This window comes from Coloeus monedula (genome assembly GCF_965178545.1).
Source record: "Coloeus monedula genome assembly, chromosome: Z".
Taxonomy (NCBI): domain Eukaryota; kingdom Metazoa; phylum Chordata; class Aves; order Passeriformes; family Corvidae; genus Coloeus; species Coloeus monedula.
Window position 1 is genome coordinate 40,702,664 of NC_138822.1, and position 19,022 is coordinate 40,721,685.

The 19,022-nt window shown below is 40.7% G+C and overlaps 1 protein-coding gene across 1 annotated transcript in view; it reads left to right on the forward strand.

Moving 5' to 3' along the window:
- Positions 1–19,022, forward strand: part of LOC309585140 (ADAMTS-like protein 1) — a gene marked incomplete at both ends in the record, with an annotated part of 88,293 nt that overhangs the window by 28,917 nt on the left and 40,354 nt on the right. The window contains 5 exons of the mRNA XM_082301671.1: positions 3,093–3,272; positions 4,905–5,058; positions 6,309–7,449; positions 13,104–13,231; positions 16,653–16,781. Coding sequence (XP_082157797.1) covers positions 3,093–3,272; positions 4,905–5,058; positions 6,309–7,449; positions 13,104–13,231; positions 16,653–16,781 — 1,732 coding nt within the window. The remainder of the gene's footprint in view (positions 1–3,092; positions 3,273–4,904; positions 5,059–6,308; positions 7,450–13,103; positions 13,232–16,652; positions 16,782–19,022) is intronic.

Below are 19,022 nucleotides of genomic sequence, written 5' to 3' on the forward strand. Positions count from 1 at the left end.
ACCTGCACCATGGGGCTTGTGCATTACACTTAGGGATTATTACAGCTGTTGGCTTCTGAGATGTGGAAAGAAAAAAAACATTCAGAAAGGACGTGAGTGGCTGAGACAATTTCTGGAGGTGACCTCCAGTCATGCAGCAGAACTGCTATGGGTCCCTCCAGCAGAAAAAAACCTGAAGAAGGATTTCTTTCCTTGCATTAAAGGACCCACAACGCCTCCCCTCTCCCCAGGCTCCTGAGAGGATTCCCCTCATACAGGGAGATGAAGGGCCCTTCAGGAAGGTGCCTTCCTCCCCCTAGGGAAGGTCCTTGAAAGCTTTACCAACATGAAAGGGTAAAATCTGTTTGCTGCACAGCCTGGTTTCAGTACATTTCTTTGGCCTCATCAGTGGAGTTTGTGGTGCTTTTCAGAGCACTCATTCACACTGGTTTAATGCAATACCACAAAAAAATCCCCAAAAGATTTAAACTGTAATGACCAGTGTTTTCTTTCCTAAGCCTTTTATGCTTGTAAGGAACGATTGCCTGAATTAAATGCCATTCAAAGCCCCGGTGTTCCTGGTAGATAAACACACAATAATTATCAGTGTTGTAACATTACAAACAATTTTTAAAACACATCTTTACATATTCCAGACTATTTATTTTTAAATAGTTCTGTGTCTTTACTAAATGCATTAGGATCTTTATCATTTTCTGGAGAAAAGTGTATATATAAGCTTTCATTTTTACAAGGCCCTATACATATCTGTTCTGCATACCTGAAACAAGAGACATCCATTAGTAAATCTTCATCCAACTTTGTTTTATTACTGAATAAGTGCTACAGTCTCAATGCCAACATTCTTTATTTGCTCTTGAATGCTAACTTTGCTCCAAAGATAATTCGAACAATGACTTGAAAACAAAGTCAGCATGGGAAAACTGGTAATATTTTATTATATTTTCCTAGTTATTTTTAATCCATACCATAAAATGTCTCTTCTAAATCTTCAAGTGTCACACATTAAAAACCAACAGAGACACCTTCTGAGAAAAAAATGTTTACTCCTTTTGCAGGCAGAAGTCATTTTTGAGAGCAAGGAATAAACCCGTATTGTTGTACACCTTGAGTAGAGAGCAGTGTAAAATTAAACCACATGGGAGACCATGTTAAGGGACCTGGGGATCCTGGTCAATGGCAAGTTGAACAGGAGTCAGCAGTGCCCTGGTAGCCAGGAGGGCCAACCCTGTCCTGGGGGGCATCAGGCACAGCATCACCAGCCAGGCAAGGGAGGGGATTGTCCCACTCTGCTCATCTCGAGCGCTGGGGGCAGTTTTGGGCACCACAATATGAGAAAGACATTAAACTGTTAGAGAGTGTCCAAAGAAGGGCCACAAAAATGGTGAAGGGCCTGGAGGGGAAGCCATGTGAGTAGTGGCTGAGGTCACTTGGTTTGTTCAGCCTGGAGAAGAGGAGACTGGGGGGAGCCCTCATTGCAGGCTACATTTGCCTTGTGAAGGGAAGAGGAAGGCAGGCACTGGTCTCATCTCTGTGGTGACCAGTGAAAGGACCCAAGGGAATGGCCTGAAACTGTGTCATGGGAGGCTGAGGTTGGATGTCAGGAAAAGTTTCTTCACCCAGAGGGTGGCTAGGCACTGGAACAGGCTCCCTGGAGAAGTGGCCACAGCACCAGCCTGACAGAGTTCAAGAAGCATTTGGACAATGCTCTCAGGCATATGGCATGACTCTTGGGGCTGTCCTGTGCAGGGACAGCACTATGTAAGAGAATAAAGTCCAAGAAGCAAGGAAAGATGTGTTTTGCCTTATCTCTGGTAGAGGTGGACTTTCTGAGATTTGACTGACTGACAGAAGGAACATTCTTTATAGTATTCACAGTGTGTAACCCATTTTGTATCTTGTATATAAGTTAACAGGATAACAGTCCTTAGGCAGTATTGGAATATTACTTTTAATCATATTTTTCTTCCTCCTCAGGAAAGAATTGTCCTCAAATGAGAGGCTGATAAACATTGTCTTCTGATGAAAACTAATGTTTTTCTTGCTTAGTTTTTTGGAAGCCTTTGAGCTTTATAACATTCTAAATAAGTAGGACAAAAGCTAATTTTACACATTAAAAAGCAAGCCAAATATAAAAATGTCTTTCTGCGCTTCCTTTCTGTCTTTCAAGGAAAATGTTTATCCTAAATATTCGGGCTAGCATTAAAGTTCATGCAGCTCTTTGTCTAAGAGAGAAGGGCCTTTCAGGACTGCAAGATTTTCTAAAACACTCCCTTTTTAACTGCTTAAGTATACATTTTACTATTTCTTTGTATTATTGTCTACTTCTCCTGAATAACTGCTATGTCACAAGCTATAAGCAACTGCTGGTCATGTCAGTGTAATGCAAGCTCCCCCTTTCCTTTGCTAGAAGAAAGGAGAAAAGGAGTTGAGCTGGCTGAACTGAGCAGAACTGGGAGCCTGTTAGCAGCCTCAGGAAAAGGATCCTCAGGAAAAAGGACTGAGCAACTAAATTTACAAAAAATACTCAGGAAAGCTACTAAATTTGGTTATTCAAAATTTTATGCCCTGGTTGAGTAGAAAAATGGATACAGAGAGAGGTATTTACATTAAGGACAGAGGGGAGGTGTGTTCTTTGGATATTAACCATCTCAATTTACTTATCTACTGCCGGACAAGACTTTTCCACTCTCTCTGACACTAGTCACTGTCAGAGCTCAGACAGAGATATTAGTATTTAGATTCTCCACATCACATGCTAGAGTCTCATTTTCCAAGTGGAAAGGACAAGTTTTCCACCTCCATACTGCAATGCTGACTCACTGTTTCCATGTCCTTTGTACCAATACCTTAAAACAGAACATTTCAGAAATACTGAAGCAGTTTGTCTAAATATTAGCAAAATAAGCTGCTTCCATTTTCCAAAATATTTTTGACATTTTTGAAAGCAGCGTACTTTGAGGTCACTGAAATTTTTGTTTTATGTTTGGCCAAGACCAAGTGTTGATTTCTACCCAAACTCACAAGTAAATTTTGCAGCAAGTGGGGTGGTGCAGGCGTTACAAAAGGTGTCTGTGTCTCTTTTCTCACAGTGTTCACAGACCTGTGGTGGTGGTGTCCAGAAGCGAGATACACTCTGTAAGCAACGCCTGGCAGATGGAAGCTTGTTAGAGCTGCCAGAAACCTTCTGCTCTTTGCCAAGGACCATTACACAACAAGCCTGCAAGAATGAGGATTGTCCCAATGAGTGGCTTCTCTCTGACTGGACACAGGTATGCTGTTCATATGCATGAGTATTGTACAGGTCTTGGAGATGAAGTTCCTATGCAAATTGGGGTAGAGGAGCCAAATAAGGTCAGACCCCACAAAGTGTGTTATGCCCAGTTTTGTCCTTATCACCCTGGTTGGGGATGTTATCACTGGCTCCTTGTTCCTCTTTGGTGACTGCCTCCACAGATGTGTTTTAGCCATCTGGCCAAACCGTTAAGAGCCTTCTTATGTAAACACAAGTCATGCTCAAAATAATAAATCCCTCTCTGTCCATACCTATGCTTATTATTCCATCCAAGGCATTGATGAAGAGTAATCTTTATTACCCTACGCTAACTCTTTGTTCCCAAAATCTAACTGTTCTGATGTCAATAGTCTTTTCCTCTTGGGGCCACTCCATCCCTTTCCTATGATAAAGAGAAGAGAAAAGAAGAGGAGGGGTGGAAACAGGAGGAGAGGGGAAGGGGAAGGGGAAGGGGAAGGGGAAGGGGAAGGGGAAGGGGAAGGGGAAGGGGAAGGGGAAGGGGAAGGGGAAGGGGAAGGGGAAAGGGAAGGGGAAGGGGAAGGGGAAGGGGAAGGGGAAGGGGAAGGGAGGAGAGACATTATAAAAATACCATTTGGTCTTGTAAGGTCAAAGCAAAAGCAGAGGTTCATTCCAGTAAGCATGAAAATCATTCCACAGCTTGCAGTCTCTGCCGCCACTCTTCTAGTCCTCTTTCATGGAAGGTAGTGGAAATTGCCTTGTGGAAATTGTAAAAGAAATACCAATCACCCTATGGAACTGTCCCACCTGCACCCTTCTTATGGTGATCTCTCTGGGCATTTTATTCAAATTAGTGGATGTTTTCATAAAGTCTTCTGCGAGGAGACACAGAGCCATTCTGGCAGTGAAGATTACAGTGCTCTACCCATTTTCCAGCTCTCTTTACAGACTGCTGCTTGGGTTCCAGTGCAAAGGCACTGCCTGTATTTCATTTTCACAATGGTGTATGCATAAATATGAAACTGGATAGTCATGATGAAGTCCATCAAACCATGTCCACCTGTGCAACAAGCAGCATAGTCTGGTATTAGAGGGTTTCTACTCTTCTGTGTAAGCCATGTGTAGTAACTACAAGGCTGAGGTAATTAATCGGTAACTAAAATACTCATCCCTTTATTATTCCTAAATAGATTTGCAACAGGAAAGCTTAAAGATTAAGCTTAGGCCAGACCAGAATGCTACTGTGATCTGCACCTTAATGAGGTCTGGTCTTGAGCATGAGCAGGAGTTTTTCCAGCCAGCAGACACAGACACATAGAAACGAAGTGCAAAGACTGCCTTTGAACTGTAGCACAGTACCATTAAAACAAGGGACACCATTTGACAGAAGAGAAGTGCTAGCAGGAGCATGGAAATAATCTAAGCCATACAGGACAGAAAATAACAGGTATTTCATCTCCTTACTGTGCCTGCACTGTTCATAGCTGCACAGTCAGATACTGCTCTGCTTTATTCCACTGCAACATTTTGAAAACTGTAACTGTTATATCCTGTGGTGTATGTATGCAATGTGGATTTGGGAGGTGAGGACGGAGTGCATGACAAGGAGCAGCTTTTTCGTTTTTCCTAATGTTTCTCATCCTGTTCCTAGTGTTCAGTGAGCTGTGGAGAAGGCACACAGAGTCGAAATGCTATTTGCAGAAAGATGCTGAAAACTGGAGGCTTTGTTATAATCAATTCCTCACTCTGCCTCCCTTTGCCGTTCTCATCCTTGATCAGGCCCTGTGCACTAGGCCCCTGTGCAAGTAAGTGGAAAAGGTGTTTGGGCAGTACCTGGGGAAAAGGGGCTTGGAAGTCCTTCACTAAGCAATCCATGCTGTTTCCTGCTCCATAGCCTTCTTTTGTGGTAGTGTTACTCAGTCTTGTGGAGTGGGTTTTTCTGTCTGTGTTCAAGTCAAGCCAGTGGAGGAGCACTAGAGGTTTTACTAATGGAGCTGGATGTGGGCCAATGTGCTGGAAGGGAACTCCTAGTTTCTGGAAGAACTGGTTCCAAATTCTGACCAAAGTCTAGATCTGAATTTCACAGCTGGAATGTAGAGGCTCAGAGATACAGCACAGCAGCCTGAGGGCAGGTGCAAATAAACTCTCTGCTAGAACAGCTGCAAGGAAAATGGTTGGTAAGGGATTTTGCTGATGATCATTTAGAAACTTGTTATTTCATTATGTCACTCCAAATCCTCTATGACCTGGGATTTCTAATGAACCATGCAACACACGTTAGATGTATTTTACACTGGTAGTTCATGCATTTGTTGTTGCCCATCACAAGCCCCCCTGTATACTCTTCCCTAGTTTGCAGTAAGTCAGCTGGACATGTAAAAGTCAGCCTAGCTTCAGCTTGACTCCGAAACTGCTGAATGTTGAGTATGTAGGGAGAAAAGAATATCTGACATTTAGAACTAAAGCTTGGACCAAATGCTGCATGGTATTTACTAATAGTATGCCTGTGCAGCTTAATTTAGTGCTTCATAATAAAGATCTCTGACACAGAGCTCTGGAAACCAGAAGGACACACTGGACTAGTGCAGTTTAATAGTATTTACCATGTTTTTAAGCCTAGCCCAGAGAGTTTTGTTCTGTTCAACATTACTCCTTCAGGTAGCAAGACTTTCATTCTTCCTTGCTGTTGTGACCTGCAAGATCGTGTTGTCTTTGAAGGTTTGGATGGTAAACACTTCTCTACTCAGTGCATTTCTTAAGTAACAGTCTTTGTTTAAGTACTTTAACAACAAGAACTATGTTTCCACTCAAGTTTTCTCTCTCCTGTAAAGCTTTTGTCCCTGGCTATTTGGTTTCCGCATATACTGTGGGCTACTTTCGCACTCCTGAAGTGTGTCTTGTTATTCCTCTTATTTTGATTGTTCAAATTTAATGTCCAGCAACTGGTGGCCAGTTTCTCCCATTACTGTCTAATGGGTCAAATGCTGCCCACAACAATGTAAACTACTTGTTTTGTTTAATGGTATCACTTACTAATAATATAATGGTATTTCAGGGCACAACAGACCAGCTCATAAGCAAAGCCCCCATATTATGGCTGTAAAGCAAGTTTACATCCAGACAAGGAAACAGAAGAAACTGCACTTCATTGTGGGTGGATATGCTTACCTGCTGCCCAAAACTTCTGTTATCCTCCGATGTCCTACCAGGAGGTTCAGGAAATCAATGATCACTTGGGAGAAGGATGACAAGAGGCTTGTCAGTTCAGCTCACATCACCATTGCTCCCTATGGGTACATGAAAATCCATCATTTGAAGCCTTCAGACACTGGGACATACACCTGCACAGCAGGGCCAGCCCGGGAGCATTTAGTAATTAAACTGATTGGAAGCAACAAGAAGATCATTGCTGGGCAGCCAGCTAGTATTAGGGAGGACGAGGGCATGAGGAAGGCTGGCTTGAATGATGCCTTGCGAACAGAGGATAAACATCTCAATGGGATTTTCTTCAATGGTAGCAAGGCTGAAAAGTGGGGACACCTTGCTAACCCCAGCAGATGGTATGACAATATTGTCTCGAGGCTGCTACAGCTCAGGAGCTGGCCAGAGGAAAATTTGGAGTCCTGGGAAGCCCAGGAGTCTATGGAGAGAAACGCGTCCTCAGAGGAGGACCAGAGCCGGGAGCATAGCCTGCCGTTTACTATGGTCACAGAGCAGAAACACTTGGATGATATCATAAGGAATTTGTCACAACAGCCTGAGGAGCTTAGAGATATCTACAGTGAGCAGCTTGTTGTGCAGCTGGCTCGCAAGGTTTTCAAGAGCCACTTGGAGCACCAGGAATTTGTCCTCAAAGCATCAAGGCAAAAAGTTGACTCAGCCTTAGTGGAGTATCCTTTCCACAGACGTGTTTCTGGATTTACTAGCTCCCTGAGGATGTCATCTGCTGAAACATTTATTCCCACCTCTGTAGATCTGGGAAATGGCTTGCACAGGCCTCCTCAAAAGCCTGCCATCCTCCGAAAGATTTCAGCAGCACAACAACTTTCTGCTTCAGAGGTCGTCACCCACCTGGGACAGACAGTAGTCCTAGCAAGTGGCACACTGAGTGTGCTGCTTCACTGTGAAGCAGTGGGAAACCCAAAGCCCACCATCAGCTGGGCTAAGAATGGAGAGGAAGTGAAATACAATGATAGGTAAAGAATGTTATTTAACTTTTAAGAAAATAATTGATATTTTGACTCTTCACTTTCCATGTTTTACTGCCTGTCAGTCCCATGGACCAAACCATATTTTGCTGTAGTCTGACTTCATAACAGAAAGAAGGGCAAGTGCATGTGAAGTGGTAAATGAGGTAAACAGAGCACTGTAACTCTTCAGCAAGGTCTGGATGGTGGGTCAGGCTGGTGTGGCAGACAGGAACCTTACTTCTGTTTGAGTAAGTAAAAAAGAAGGGATTGTAAAGTACTAAAGGACATAAATGCCTGATACAGCCAACAGAGCACTCCGCATCCGGAGACTGGGAGCCTTAGTTTATTTTCCCATCTGAAGGCAGAGATTTTTGCTATGAAGATTGGTATTGAGAAATGAAAACTGGTCGTTGGTTGTTGCTATTGTCTTCTGTTGGTGCTACGAATTGCATTTCTCCCAGTGCTCCAGGAGGGCCTGACAGACATGGCTGTGGTAAGAGAAGATGGAGGAAGTGAGGCTTCAGCCTTCCACATATGTATCCATGCATTAAACTGCCCCAGGATAAACCTCAAGGGGCATTACAATCACCATTTACTGCATGTGTTCTGATGAAGGCTGTGAACTGTGGAACCACACTTCTTGGCTGTTTGCAGCTTTGCTGTCATCTCAACACAGACCGATCATTTATCATTAGTCTTCTCATGTGAATTGGTGAATCCTCATCTCTTTAAACTCTGGAGTGCTGGTCCCACATGTAACCTGAGAAGTTCACATAACAAAATGCTTTTATCAGTATACCACAAAAATTATGCTGGTTTTTCTTCAGGTAGCCTTTACTTCCTATCACTCCACATTATTCATTTGTGTGGAAGACCACACAGAAAGAGGTTCTTTTCAGTACTAGTTGTATGCTTAACTGTGTTGGTAACATACATTTTTCTCATGTCTGTGCTTGGGATTTTATATTTAGGCTCTATTCTGTGAGAAATCAATATATAAGAACAGGAAAAGAGTGTAGTAGGCAGTAATAATGACCAACGTAGTACAACAAAGTTGTCCAGGGATCTGCTAGGAGCTCCTTCTGCACAAGATACTGACCTCAGCTAAGACATCTACATTTAGTCATAAGGTCAGCCTAGGATATGAGAAAAGATAGGACCAAAACAAAAATTAATTTCCAGTGTGGTGGCCTTGGATCGTCCAGTAAAGTCTTGAGTTAGGTAAAATTGCCTCTTCTGTACAGTTATGAAATTAGCGTATTGGCTTCTTCTTTACTTTGACTGCTGAATCAATGAAAAAATAATTGCTTTGGGTAATGATCCGAGTTTCCTGGTTCTTGCCTCTCTGCCTGAAGGTGAATAAGTATATTAAATTCAACACACAGAAAAATGGTAACTTCTGAAGGGGTAGAGGTCACTAAGAACAAGAACGTATCTCTGGTGGAAATCACATGCAGTCATAATTATGACTCGGACATACAGAATCCCTTCATTTGGACATATTCTTGTGAAAATTTCTGTATGCCACCCCCAGAAAAGTTTCATATATATAGATTTTCATCCAGTGGCTATATCCCATTAGAATTGGTCCATTAAGGTGGGTTTTTTTTTTCTCTACTTGAAATGACTGTAACTTCTGTGGTGTCCATGAAAAGGAAGGGACATTACATAAAGTTCACATATGAGGAATGGTAGTCACTACAGTCATGAGGAAATGGCAAGTTTATTTTACATCCTATAAGCTGTCATGGTATCACAACAAGCAGATTAATTTAGCTGAAATAAAAGAGTCATATGATTCCTGAAATTTTAGTTCAGATTTTTTTAGCGTATCATTTTACAGTTCCTTTTCAACCTTTATTTTTCCCATTCAGTTTGGCTGAAATAGCCTTAAATGGTGCATTTTGTTTCTGAATTGTCAGTCAGTTGTGTGTGCGCTCAAAATTTCTATCAGAAAGACTCAGGAAAGTATTATTTGTTTTCCAGTTAGTAGCATAAGTCATTGACAACTCTTCTTTAAATGTTGAGGCAGTTTCCACTTCATGAACTTCCTTCTGTACTCATCATTTATAGTTCCTTCAGGTTGGTGTGTGGGGGAGGAAACGACCATGCTTTGAGCTTGAGATGTAACTCGACACCTGTATCTTTGGAGTTAATGTAAGAGTAGAAATCATGGTGTGTAAAAAAATTGGTTTGTGGATTTTCCTGCTGGGTTCTCTAAGAGCAGTATTCTGGTTTTGGCTCAGAATGCTCTTGCTGCCTGTCAGCTGTGTCAATGAAAGCTGCAGTTTAAGCAGTCTTAGAGTGTCCTGCTGTAAACTGCAAGGCCATCTACATGTGGTGGTGTCTGGTATGCTTGAGCTGTCCTTCAGCTCTGCAGTTTGTTTTCTTCATGCTTTGCCAGCCATTGAATGGAGAAGAGGGTTTTCCAGCCCACCTCTGTCTTAATGGGAATAAGAAAATAAATACAGGTGGGCTTGCCTATACTAGTATTGAAGAGAAACACTCCTGCTGAGAAAGGCCAGAGAGTAGTGCTGAAGTTCCTCAGGTCACACCCTACTGAATATACTGAGATTTCAGAAGTTCTTGGTTGGTATTGTGATTTTTAGTGTAGGCTGCTGGTTTTAGGTTGGGTGACAGCTACCTGGTTTGTGTATACAAGCCACTCAGATAGAGGCATTCACTTTCAGGCATTGTGGCCATGGATTTTGTCTGAGCCAGTGATGTCCAGTAGTGATGGTTGATGTATGACTTTATTCCCATTGCTGCATTCCATGAGCTGTTTCCTCCACCCAAAAGTATGATTCCTATTGCATAGCTATCCTTGCAAAAATTAACTTCTTTAGCTTTAGTCTAGGTACAGTCACAAAAAGATAGAACAAGGGCCCCAAAAAAGTGCTGGTTTTCAGTTACTCAGTAGAATGAAAACATATGGCACAAAAAGAAGCAGAAGTTGAAAATATCTGTGGCTCCAGTAAAAGATCCCCGACTTGTGTCTGCATATTCAGCCTGAGTGCATATTTAACAGAAGAGTCCATACTCTCTCCTAAGGTTAAAGTGTCAAGTTTACACCAGCATGGGTTCTGAGTGCCATTGCAGAGCCTTCTAGTATCCATACCAAAGTCCACTGAGTGCTGTATATATTGGAAAATGTTTTATTTTAGAGAAAATTGAGATTAAGTTCCTGAGGAATCAGTTTTAAAAGTGAAAAATCTTTGAGGAATTTATACATTGTTTAGTAAGCCATGCAAGGATGCTGCAATTTCTGTCACTGAGGATCCACTTGTACTTGATAATTCAACTTCTCTGAAACAGAAATAAATTTTATAAATGGACATGAAGCAGCATGTGAACAGTGTTTGCGAAGTGCTGTCTGATTTAGTCATTGATATATGTCCTGCAAAGTACGTTTTTGTCTTGGAGGCAATACAGTGTGGAACAACTGAGATGAAACTGATTAAATATTAAGCTGCATTATTTTCAGACATGCTGGTGACATAAAGAATTGCTACAGCTGGTGTTTTTTTCCACCCCTGACAAGCAACTCAATACCTAACAAAGATAGCAATCTATGAGCAAATAGGGAATTCAGCCAAAATAATTCTGTACAAAGAGGACTAAAAGGATCTGCTTTCAAGAAAAGCAGCTATGCCAAATTGTGATGCACAAATAACAGAATTATTGAAAAGGACATTATGTTTGTTTCTGGAGAAGGGTATTAAAACTTGGGTTGAAAAGATAGGAAGATGGAGCTGTGTTGGAGTTTATTTTTTTTGAAGGCAAGTATCTACCTGGACTGTTTCTATTTCTAAAAATACTTGTGCTGGATCTTGAGGTGACTTAAGCTGTCAGAGAGGGATTTATGTTAGGAGAGGTTATTAACAACAAACAAAGTATGCATCGTTGTGTTTTATAAGGTGTAATAGTAGGCAAGCTCTTTCCTCAGCCTGAAGGTGTCAGAAACATTTATTAAAATTATTTCAGGGGTCTTGTAAGCATTAGTTTGATGTAGACTGGAAGATCTGCCTACATACTATATTTGCACACATGCAGACAGAACACACAGAACTTTTAAATGTTACAGGCTGTTATAATGTGGGGCAGCTTCTGAAGATTTAATGAATTCCATGTAACGATTGAAGCAATCAGTGTTAAACTAAAAATTTACGTGTGAGATACTGATGCATGCTAACACTAGTTCTGCAAGTAAAAAGATCTGTCAGTTGCTGTCAGTGTTAGCAGTGGCTATCTAGTCAGCCCTGCTTATGACTAAGACGTAAGAAAAACATCATTGACAGCAGAAGTGGGAAAGGAATTATTTCAGCCATTTGTGGTTTTTTTGCTGTGCAAACATAGATGCAATTTTGAAAGTATTAATGTTTGTTTTGCAAATGTGCATTTTTCTAAGCCTTTACAAAACTTGTTTAACAACAGGCAGCTCTTTTATTGATAATGACTATTTTTATTATTACTCACAAAAGGGTAAAAAAATAATGTTAACTCTGGAGCTTTTTCCTATAACAGATTTTGCTGGGTGGCCCTAATCTGGTTTGTTTTAGAGATCTGCCACCCACAGTGTTGTGCAAAATCAAGTATGTGCAGCTTTTTGGTCCATGAGACAACAGCTTTTATTGTGGGGATGGGAGCGTTAAGAAACTCGTCATTCCAGGATCTGTGAGCAGACTTTTATTGCATGTGTTTTACAGGCATATCCCTCCCCCAGTTTCACCCTTGCCACTGTCAATCACAGCCTCAACTAAGAGTTTACAAGCAACAGCTGCTGAAAGTTGCTGATGAGAACAGTATAATTAGATTTTATCAATAGTTCCAGCTAAAAACAAAATTAAGAGAAAGGAAAAGTAATCATGAAATACACTGTGATGAAAATAAGGGTACATAAACAATGACAGGAGCCCATGGACTGAATTCTTGCTGAAACAGGTATATGCCAGGACCTGATGAGTCCTGGCAAAGCCAGACAGTGGAAAGAGGCAGTTCATAAGAGCACTAAGACCATATTAATTCCATTTAATCATAGGCAGTAGACTGAGCTTGTGATAGGCTCCTCTTACTGGCAGAGGAAAGAAGGAGTTGGTTCAGCCCAAGGAGGAGCTGAGAATTACTCTCTATCTTCACTGACTGTTAGGGGAGAACCAAGACTGCCGAGTTTGTACAAGCTGCCCATCAGTTAAGAATCTGAACCTATCTCGGGCTTTAACACTGAGCCTGTGGTTCATTTCTCTTCTTTCTGCATGGCTTCAGCATGTTTCCTGATTTTTCCCTTGCAATAATTCTTTACTATTGCTAGTCCTGTGTTGCGGAACTGGAAGACAGCAATGCTAGGGAACTCACTCAACATTATACAGAAGTGGCACAGCAGAGGAGGAGGTTTCACTTGGTAGATGTTCTAATTACTTGGCAATCTTTCTTTAATACACATGCCAGCAGTAGAGGAACTGGGAATGAGACTAAAATTTAATACAAATAATCAAAATTTACAGTCCCAATGTAAGAATTTAAACTTCTTCATAGATTTTTAAATATTGCCTAAAGGCCTGACCTATAAAAAAAATATACCTAAGCCTGAAAATTCCCAGTAAATATGTTCATGTTCACATGGACTAAGAAACTATTACGTCTTTCTTTCTGCTTTGTGCCAGGTTGCTCCTTCAGCCTGATGACTCCTTGCAGATTTTAGCACCCGTGGAAGCTGATGTGGGTTTCTATGCTTGCAATGCATCCAATGCCCTGGGATCAGACTCTGTCTCCATTGCTGTCACCCTAGCAGGTAATAGTTCAACCTCTGCGATTGCAGGATGGTTCATGTTACTGGTGTGAATCTGGGCAGAAGTTGTTTGTGAGGGAACAGATGGCTGCTAAACTGTGTTACATGGGTCGACAGAGGTACACTGGGGAAAATGCAGGGTGTGAACTCTGCACAAACCTGAGGCATAGTCCAGCTTTCATAGATAGTTTGTGAGGTTTATGTATCTCTGCAAGACATCAATGCTTTTTCTCACTTGCATCTGACACTCTCTTAAAGCAGTGCTTATCCCGGTTATTTGCAGCCTATAGGGCCAGTGCAGTTCACGCCTCCCAGCTTCTGTGCTTCATTTTAAACCTAACGCTGATCACTTCAAGTCTAACAGATGGATTGCAGGATTTACTCAGGTGTAGGTTAGGCAAGCCAGAAAACTTCCAGAGCTGAACAGCTATCCATTACAGATCAAACACTGTTTCATATTCGATCACAAGTATGGTGGATACTGTTTCAATTGAAGCAAATAGAGGGTCTCAAAAATTATATTCCATGTTTCTGTTCCTCTAGTAACAGGCTCTAAAGCAGACTAAATATCCTGTGCTGGTTTAGAATTCAGTTATAAAGAAAACTCATCCAGATAAAAACCAATGGCAAAGGGAGTTAGAAGGATGAGTCCAGCTTCTTCCAGGTTCACTAGCAGACATGGTCAGCAAGCTCACAGCCACATCAGGACTAGCAGAAGGGTGGAGCTGCAAACATGAATGAATATCTGTTGAGAAAGATACAGGAACAGAACAGACAATGACAGCTAATGACTGTGGCAGGGCAGAGAGGTCTTACAGAAGGAGGATCCTATTTATCGCCAAGGCAAAAGGAAACATGCTAGGAATGCTGGAAAACTTACTGATTTTTGCAGATTTACCCATTTCACTGCTTCAGCATGTGGAAACTCTTGGAGGCTTCCAACGCACAGGCAGTAACCACCAGCTGCCAGTGTATCCATGTATGACTAGAGGAAGGAATAGCTGTTGATAAGTTTTAATTTTTAAAAATAAGTTTTTTACACCAAAAACAGAAAATGTAAGAAGGCAACAGTGGATAACAGTGAAGCTCAGAAGATCAGTAAATCAACTAGAAAGGGACTTTGTCTTGTCCTTTAGCAGAACGGGTCAATCTTCCAGAGCAAAAAAGAAAGAGCTACAAATTACCTGTAGGCAAAACAGAAGAGACTGATCCTTTTTACACTAGTTCTATCAGAAGTGCATTTGCTGAATTACAGGCAGCTACTGTTAGGATAGTGTCATATTTTAGAAGGAGCAACTCACACTAAAAATGTTGCACCAGCATGAGGCTGAACATGAGGTTAAAAAATCATTAGTCAAAATTGCCATTCAATCCACATTCTTCCAGTGAGTGTAAAAGCCATAGTTTTTGTACAGTGTGGTTTGTGGAAACAATTTTGTGTGACACTGTAAAAAATAAACTGAGCATTAGGTATACATGGGGCACAGGAAGGCTATTAGCTTTTTAATTATAATTAATTATCAAAACTATAATTTAAACTTTCAGGTGAATTAACATTGATGCTTCCCAGACTCAAGCAGAACTCCTCTTAAGAACTGGTATACTTTTGCATCTCACATCCAAGGCAAAGAGCTGAACAGCCTATAAAATGAGGCCATAAATATCAAAGTGAAATACTGAGCAGTTTTTGGAACAAAGTAGCAATCTTTTTCGCGTAATGGAAGTATTCTCCAAAGAACCTGGAAAGCTGAGATCATCTTTAGAGGAATCAAGAGTGGGGCGAAAGCTTATTTCATTGAAGAATTTTCTGATTCATTCAACACATGCATGGAAAAAAAAGACAGTGGAATATGCTCCTTTTTGTTTCCTCAATGGTTTCTTACTCATTTATGGGTTGAACAGCTAAAAGATTTTTAATCTTGTGGTGGGATTTTGGGAACCAATCAGGAAAAAGAAGGCTGATGGATAGCTGAAGAATTTTTCTTTCATTTCTTTAGACTTTGCCAAAAAGTATCAAAACTTCTGGATGTATTTCAACAATAAAATGTAGTACTTTACTTAGCTATTCCTGGGCATTAAAATCACCAAAATAAAAAAATGTAAAGTACAAAATAACCCCAAACTGATATGACAGGAATTCAAGATGAATGGTATCTTTTAAAAGCCCTGTAAATACAGCTATATGGAGAAATTTATATTTAAGGCTGAATTAAATTTTCAGAACTCTCCATGAGCTCAATGAACAAATTCTTTTTCTCACTTCCATTTTTTCTTCACTGGTCAGCTCCAAATTAACATACAAATAAAGCTAGTGATAGACATTAGCCTAAAACTGCAGCTTTTAGAGGTGAATGATGATATCTGAACTGGTTTTGTATCTGACCATATATTTTAAATGGAAAAAAAACGGTATTTATAGATTTTTGGAAAATTATGTGTTTGAAAATGCAACACTTGAGTCAGAAACTCCTAAGTCCCATGCCATTTAAAGCAATTTTGTTATGTCCCGCTACTCCTGCAACACCCTGACTGCAGAGCATTTTCTTTGAGATAGCAGCACCTTAATTCAGTTCTGCTGCATTAGTCCTCTCTCTCAAAGATAAGCTGGGGTACCTCTGACCTGGTTTTTAAGCATCCCTTTACAGTAGCCCTACAAAAGGTCTTGCAGAAGGCTTCTTTAGCCATTGATGGTGGAAAACTTCATAAGTAATCCCACAAAGACACACACAAAAGCAGGGAAACACCTTGGCTCACTTGCTGTCACCAATGTTGAAAGAACACATTATTGTGGGCAAAGCAGTAGCTCTATTAGAGATATACCCCTTCCCATCAGGTAATCTGTTTTGTTTTATCTAAAACCTGTAGTAACAGTGTTTTGCATTAATAGAGTTTATGTCCCTCATCTTCTTGTGCTAGCCATTATGAGAAAACTTTCTGGTTTTTGTCTGATCTTCCCCATCCCAGTGTTTCCCCAGTAGGTTAAGGAAACCATGATTCATGTGTAGAAACAGTTTGCATGTTGCTCTAATCTTCCTGCCCCGTTAATGTGCCTGTAGCCATCACTCAGGCTCCTGTGTTTGGTCTTCAACAAAGAGTGGTAGTGCAGTTGCAGTGCCAGGCAAGCATCTTGCTGCAGCTCCAGTTGTGCTGGTGTTTGTTGATTCAGCTGGTTCTCCGTTATGTCCATATGGCTTTAATGCTATTCTGCCTCTGCTTCAAGTGTGCTTTTTCTTTTTTCAAGGCGCTTTACCCATGGAATTTGTTGACACTGAAATATTATAAAAAGTGGGTGGCCTCACACTTCAGCATTTTCCCTTATCCACCTGTCTGTTGTGTGTACTTTCACAAGGTGTGTTCCAGCCCATCCATCCCACAAGAGTCCCATGTGCTTGGTATGATAAATGGTGGTGCTTCTTTTGTGCAGGAAAGCCACTGATAAAGGCATCAAGAGCTACCGTGATCAACACTGAATCACCTGCTGTCACTGTTGACATTGGAACTGTGGTGAAAACAATCCAGAAAGCAAATGTTACCATTAACTGCCAGGTTGCAGGTAAAAAATAATTCTCTCCCATGCACGTGTCTTTGGCTATAAATTTCTGTGGGATTCTTTGCTAAATTGGTATCTCCAGTTGCAGCCGAGTGAAATTGCAAGGTTTTCCTAGGTCTCAGGCAAACTTCATTGCTTCCATTAATTCTTGTCATAGAACTTGTCCTCTTTTTATCCATATCAAACAAGGCAAGTGTAGTGGCTTAGGACATTTGGGCTCAAAAAAAAATTGAGTCAATACGACAGGCATTGTTGTTAGAGATACACCATGTGGTATGGATGTGACAAAACTGATGCACATGGCTACCTGTTGGGGATGTTTGGTGAGAATATACAAATATGGGCTGATTAATTTCATCATTGATGGGGTTTTTAAAGATCACTGCCAAACTTACTTTACATTAAAGGCATGCTAGCACATATTATTTTCTGGTTTTTCCTTTTCTTTTTCATCTTGGGAATGCAGGAGTTCAGAGGAATTCTGCTGAAACAGGATTCTCCCTTAAACTGTTTTCCAGTCAGAGACTGAATGTTACTCAGTCTTACAGTGACAATTTGCCTCTTTCGAATGGTAACCAAAATAGGTTGACAGTGTGTGGCAGTCCTACAGCTGTTGGTGGGAATGATGTTGATATGGAGGAGGAGGAGTGTGGGAAGGGAGAGAGCTGGAAAATCTCTAAAGACCTGGGGCCAGACCATGGATTCATTACACTTTTATACATAGTATGAGGAAGCATAGGAGGGAGGGGAGCAACTTAAAAAACACGAAGTGAGCCATGCTGAGTGTTACATCAATATCTGCCCTGGAGTGTGAAGTCCCTTAGACCCTTGCTTTAGTTTCTTATCCCTAGCAGCTACTTCAGATAATTCTAAATAAGCATTTTCACTGCAAATATACAAATGTCCTGGTTTTTTTACACTTTGTGCTCACTTTAAGCACTTGGTTTTTTCTTTCTTCAAGTGCTGCCAACCAAACCCTTAGGCAAATTCTAACCTGAAGAGTATTTGTCTAAAGTTTCATTGTTTGTTCATCTGTTCTTTAGCAAAACATACACAATAGCTGTGCATATTATGTTTGCAAGAGCAAAACACTAGCCTGTGATCACAATTTATTAATTACTCTCAGTGGGCTGAATGAAGGAAAAGTAAGGTATCGTTTTTCCTAGGTTCATGAAGGAGAAAGTTCATTTATTCCCTTGGCCTCTCAACATAGGCACTAGACACTCTCTTGCAATCAGACTGATGTCCAGTGACCTTCAAGGAAGAAGATGAAAGTGGTACTCTTGTTTTTTCCCTGGGCCTCTCCATGCTCACGTGCACAGACATTGTGTGAAGGAGACTAAATATCACATGAACACAAAGTATTTTGGATTTCTCTCTCTTAGCTGCCCAGACTCAGAACCCACAGATTCAGACAGTTACTGCTGATCTAAGAAGTGTAGACATTTCCTTTCAGTATGAAGGCACCATGTAAACAACAGGATGTGACTAAACAAAGTTGCCACAGTACTTACAACATCAGAAAACTACAGGAGGGAAGCACAAAATGGTCAGAGGCACAGATTCAAAGTCTTTTTCTGAGAGGAAAATAATCTCTAGCAATTTTGTGAAGCTCTCACACTATGACAACATCCAAAATAGAAAATTTTAGCAGTGTCTTCTCTTCTAGGGGAAGGCTTTTTGCTATCTAGCAGCATTATTGTATATTGGAATCTTCTGTGATACAGAAGAAATTTTCATAAATTCTAATTTTCTGCATGGGTGAAAAAAAATCTTCTGCTACTGCCTCCACAGAAAATGTTATCTACGTTGACACCAGAGATCAATGCTCTTGAAATTATGCTAAAATCATAAACCACAAGCTGTGATGTTACAAAAGAAATAAGAGAGTGAGTAATGAGGGCAGATATGTTTTATGGGCACTAGAATCCTAAATTCATAAAAATAGTGTTAATAATTCAACAGCAATTACAAAAAAGCTACCTTGAGAAATGATCCAAGAACAGCAATTTCTATCAGCTGTCTCACCTATACATGGAAAATAAACCATCTCATAAAACCTGTAACAGAATGTGTGAATAAATGCAATTTTCCTCCTAGTGTAAGCACAAATTTTTTGTTTTAGCATCAGCTTTGTGATTATTGAATCTTTCATATATTTGATCATCCTTAGAACAATCAATTCTAAGAATAAGAGTAACATGCAGTATTTCTTGAGTCAGCAAATGTGTTGTATCCTAGTGA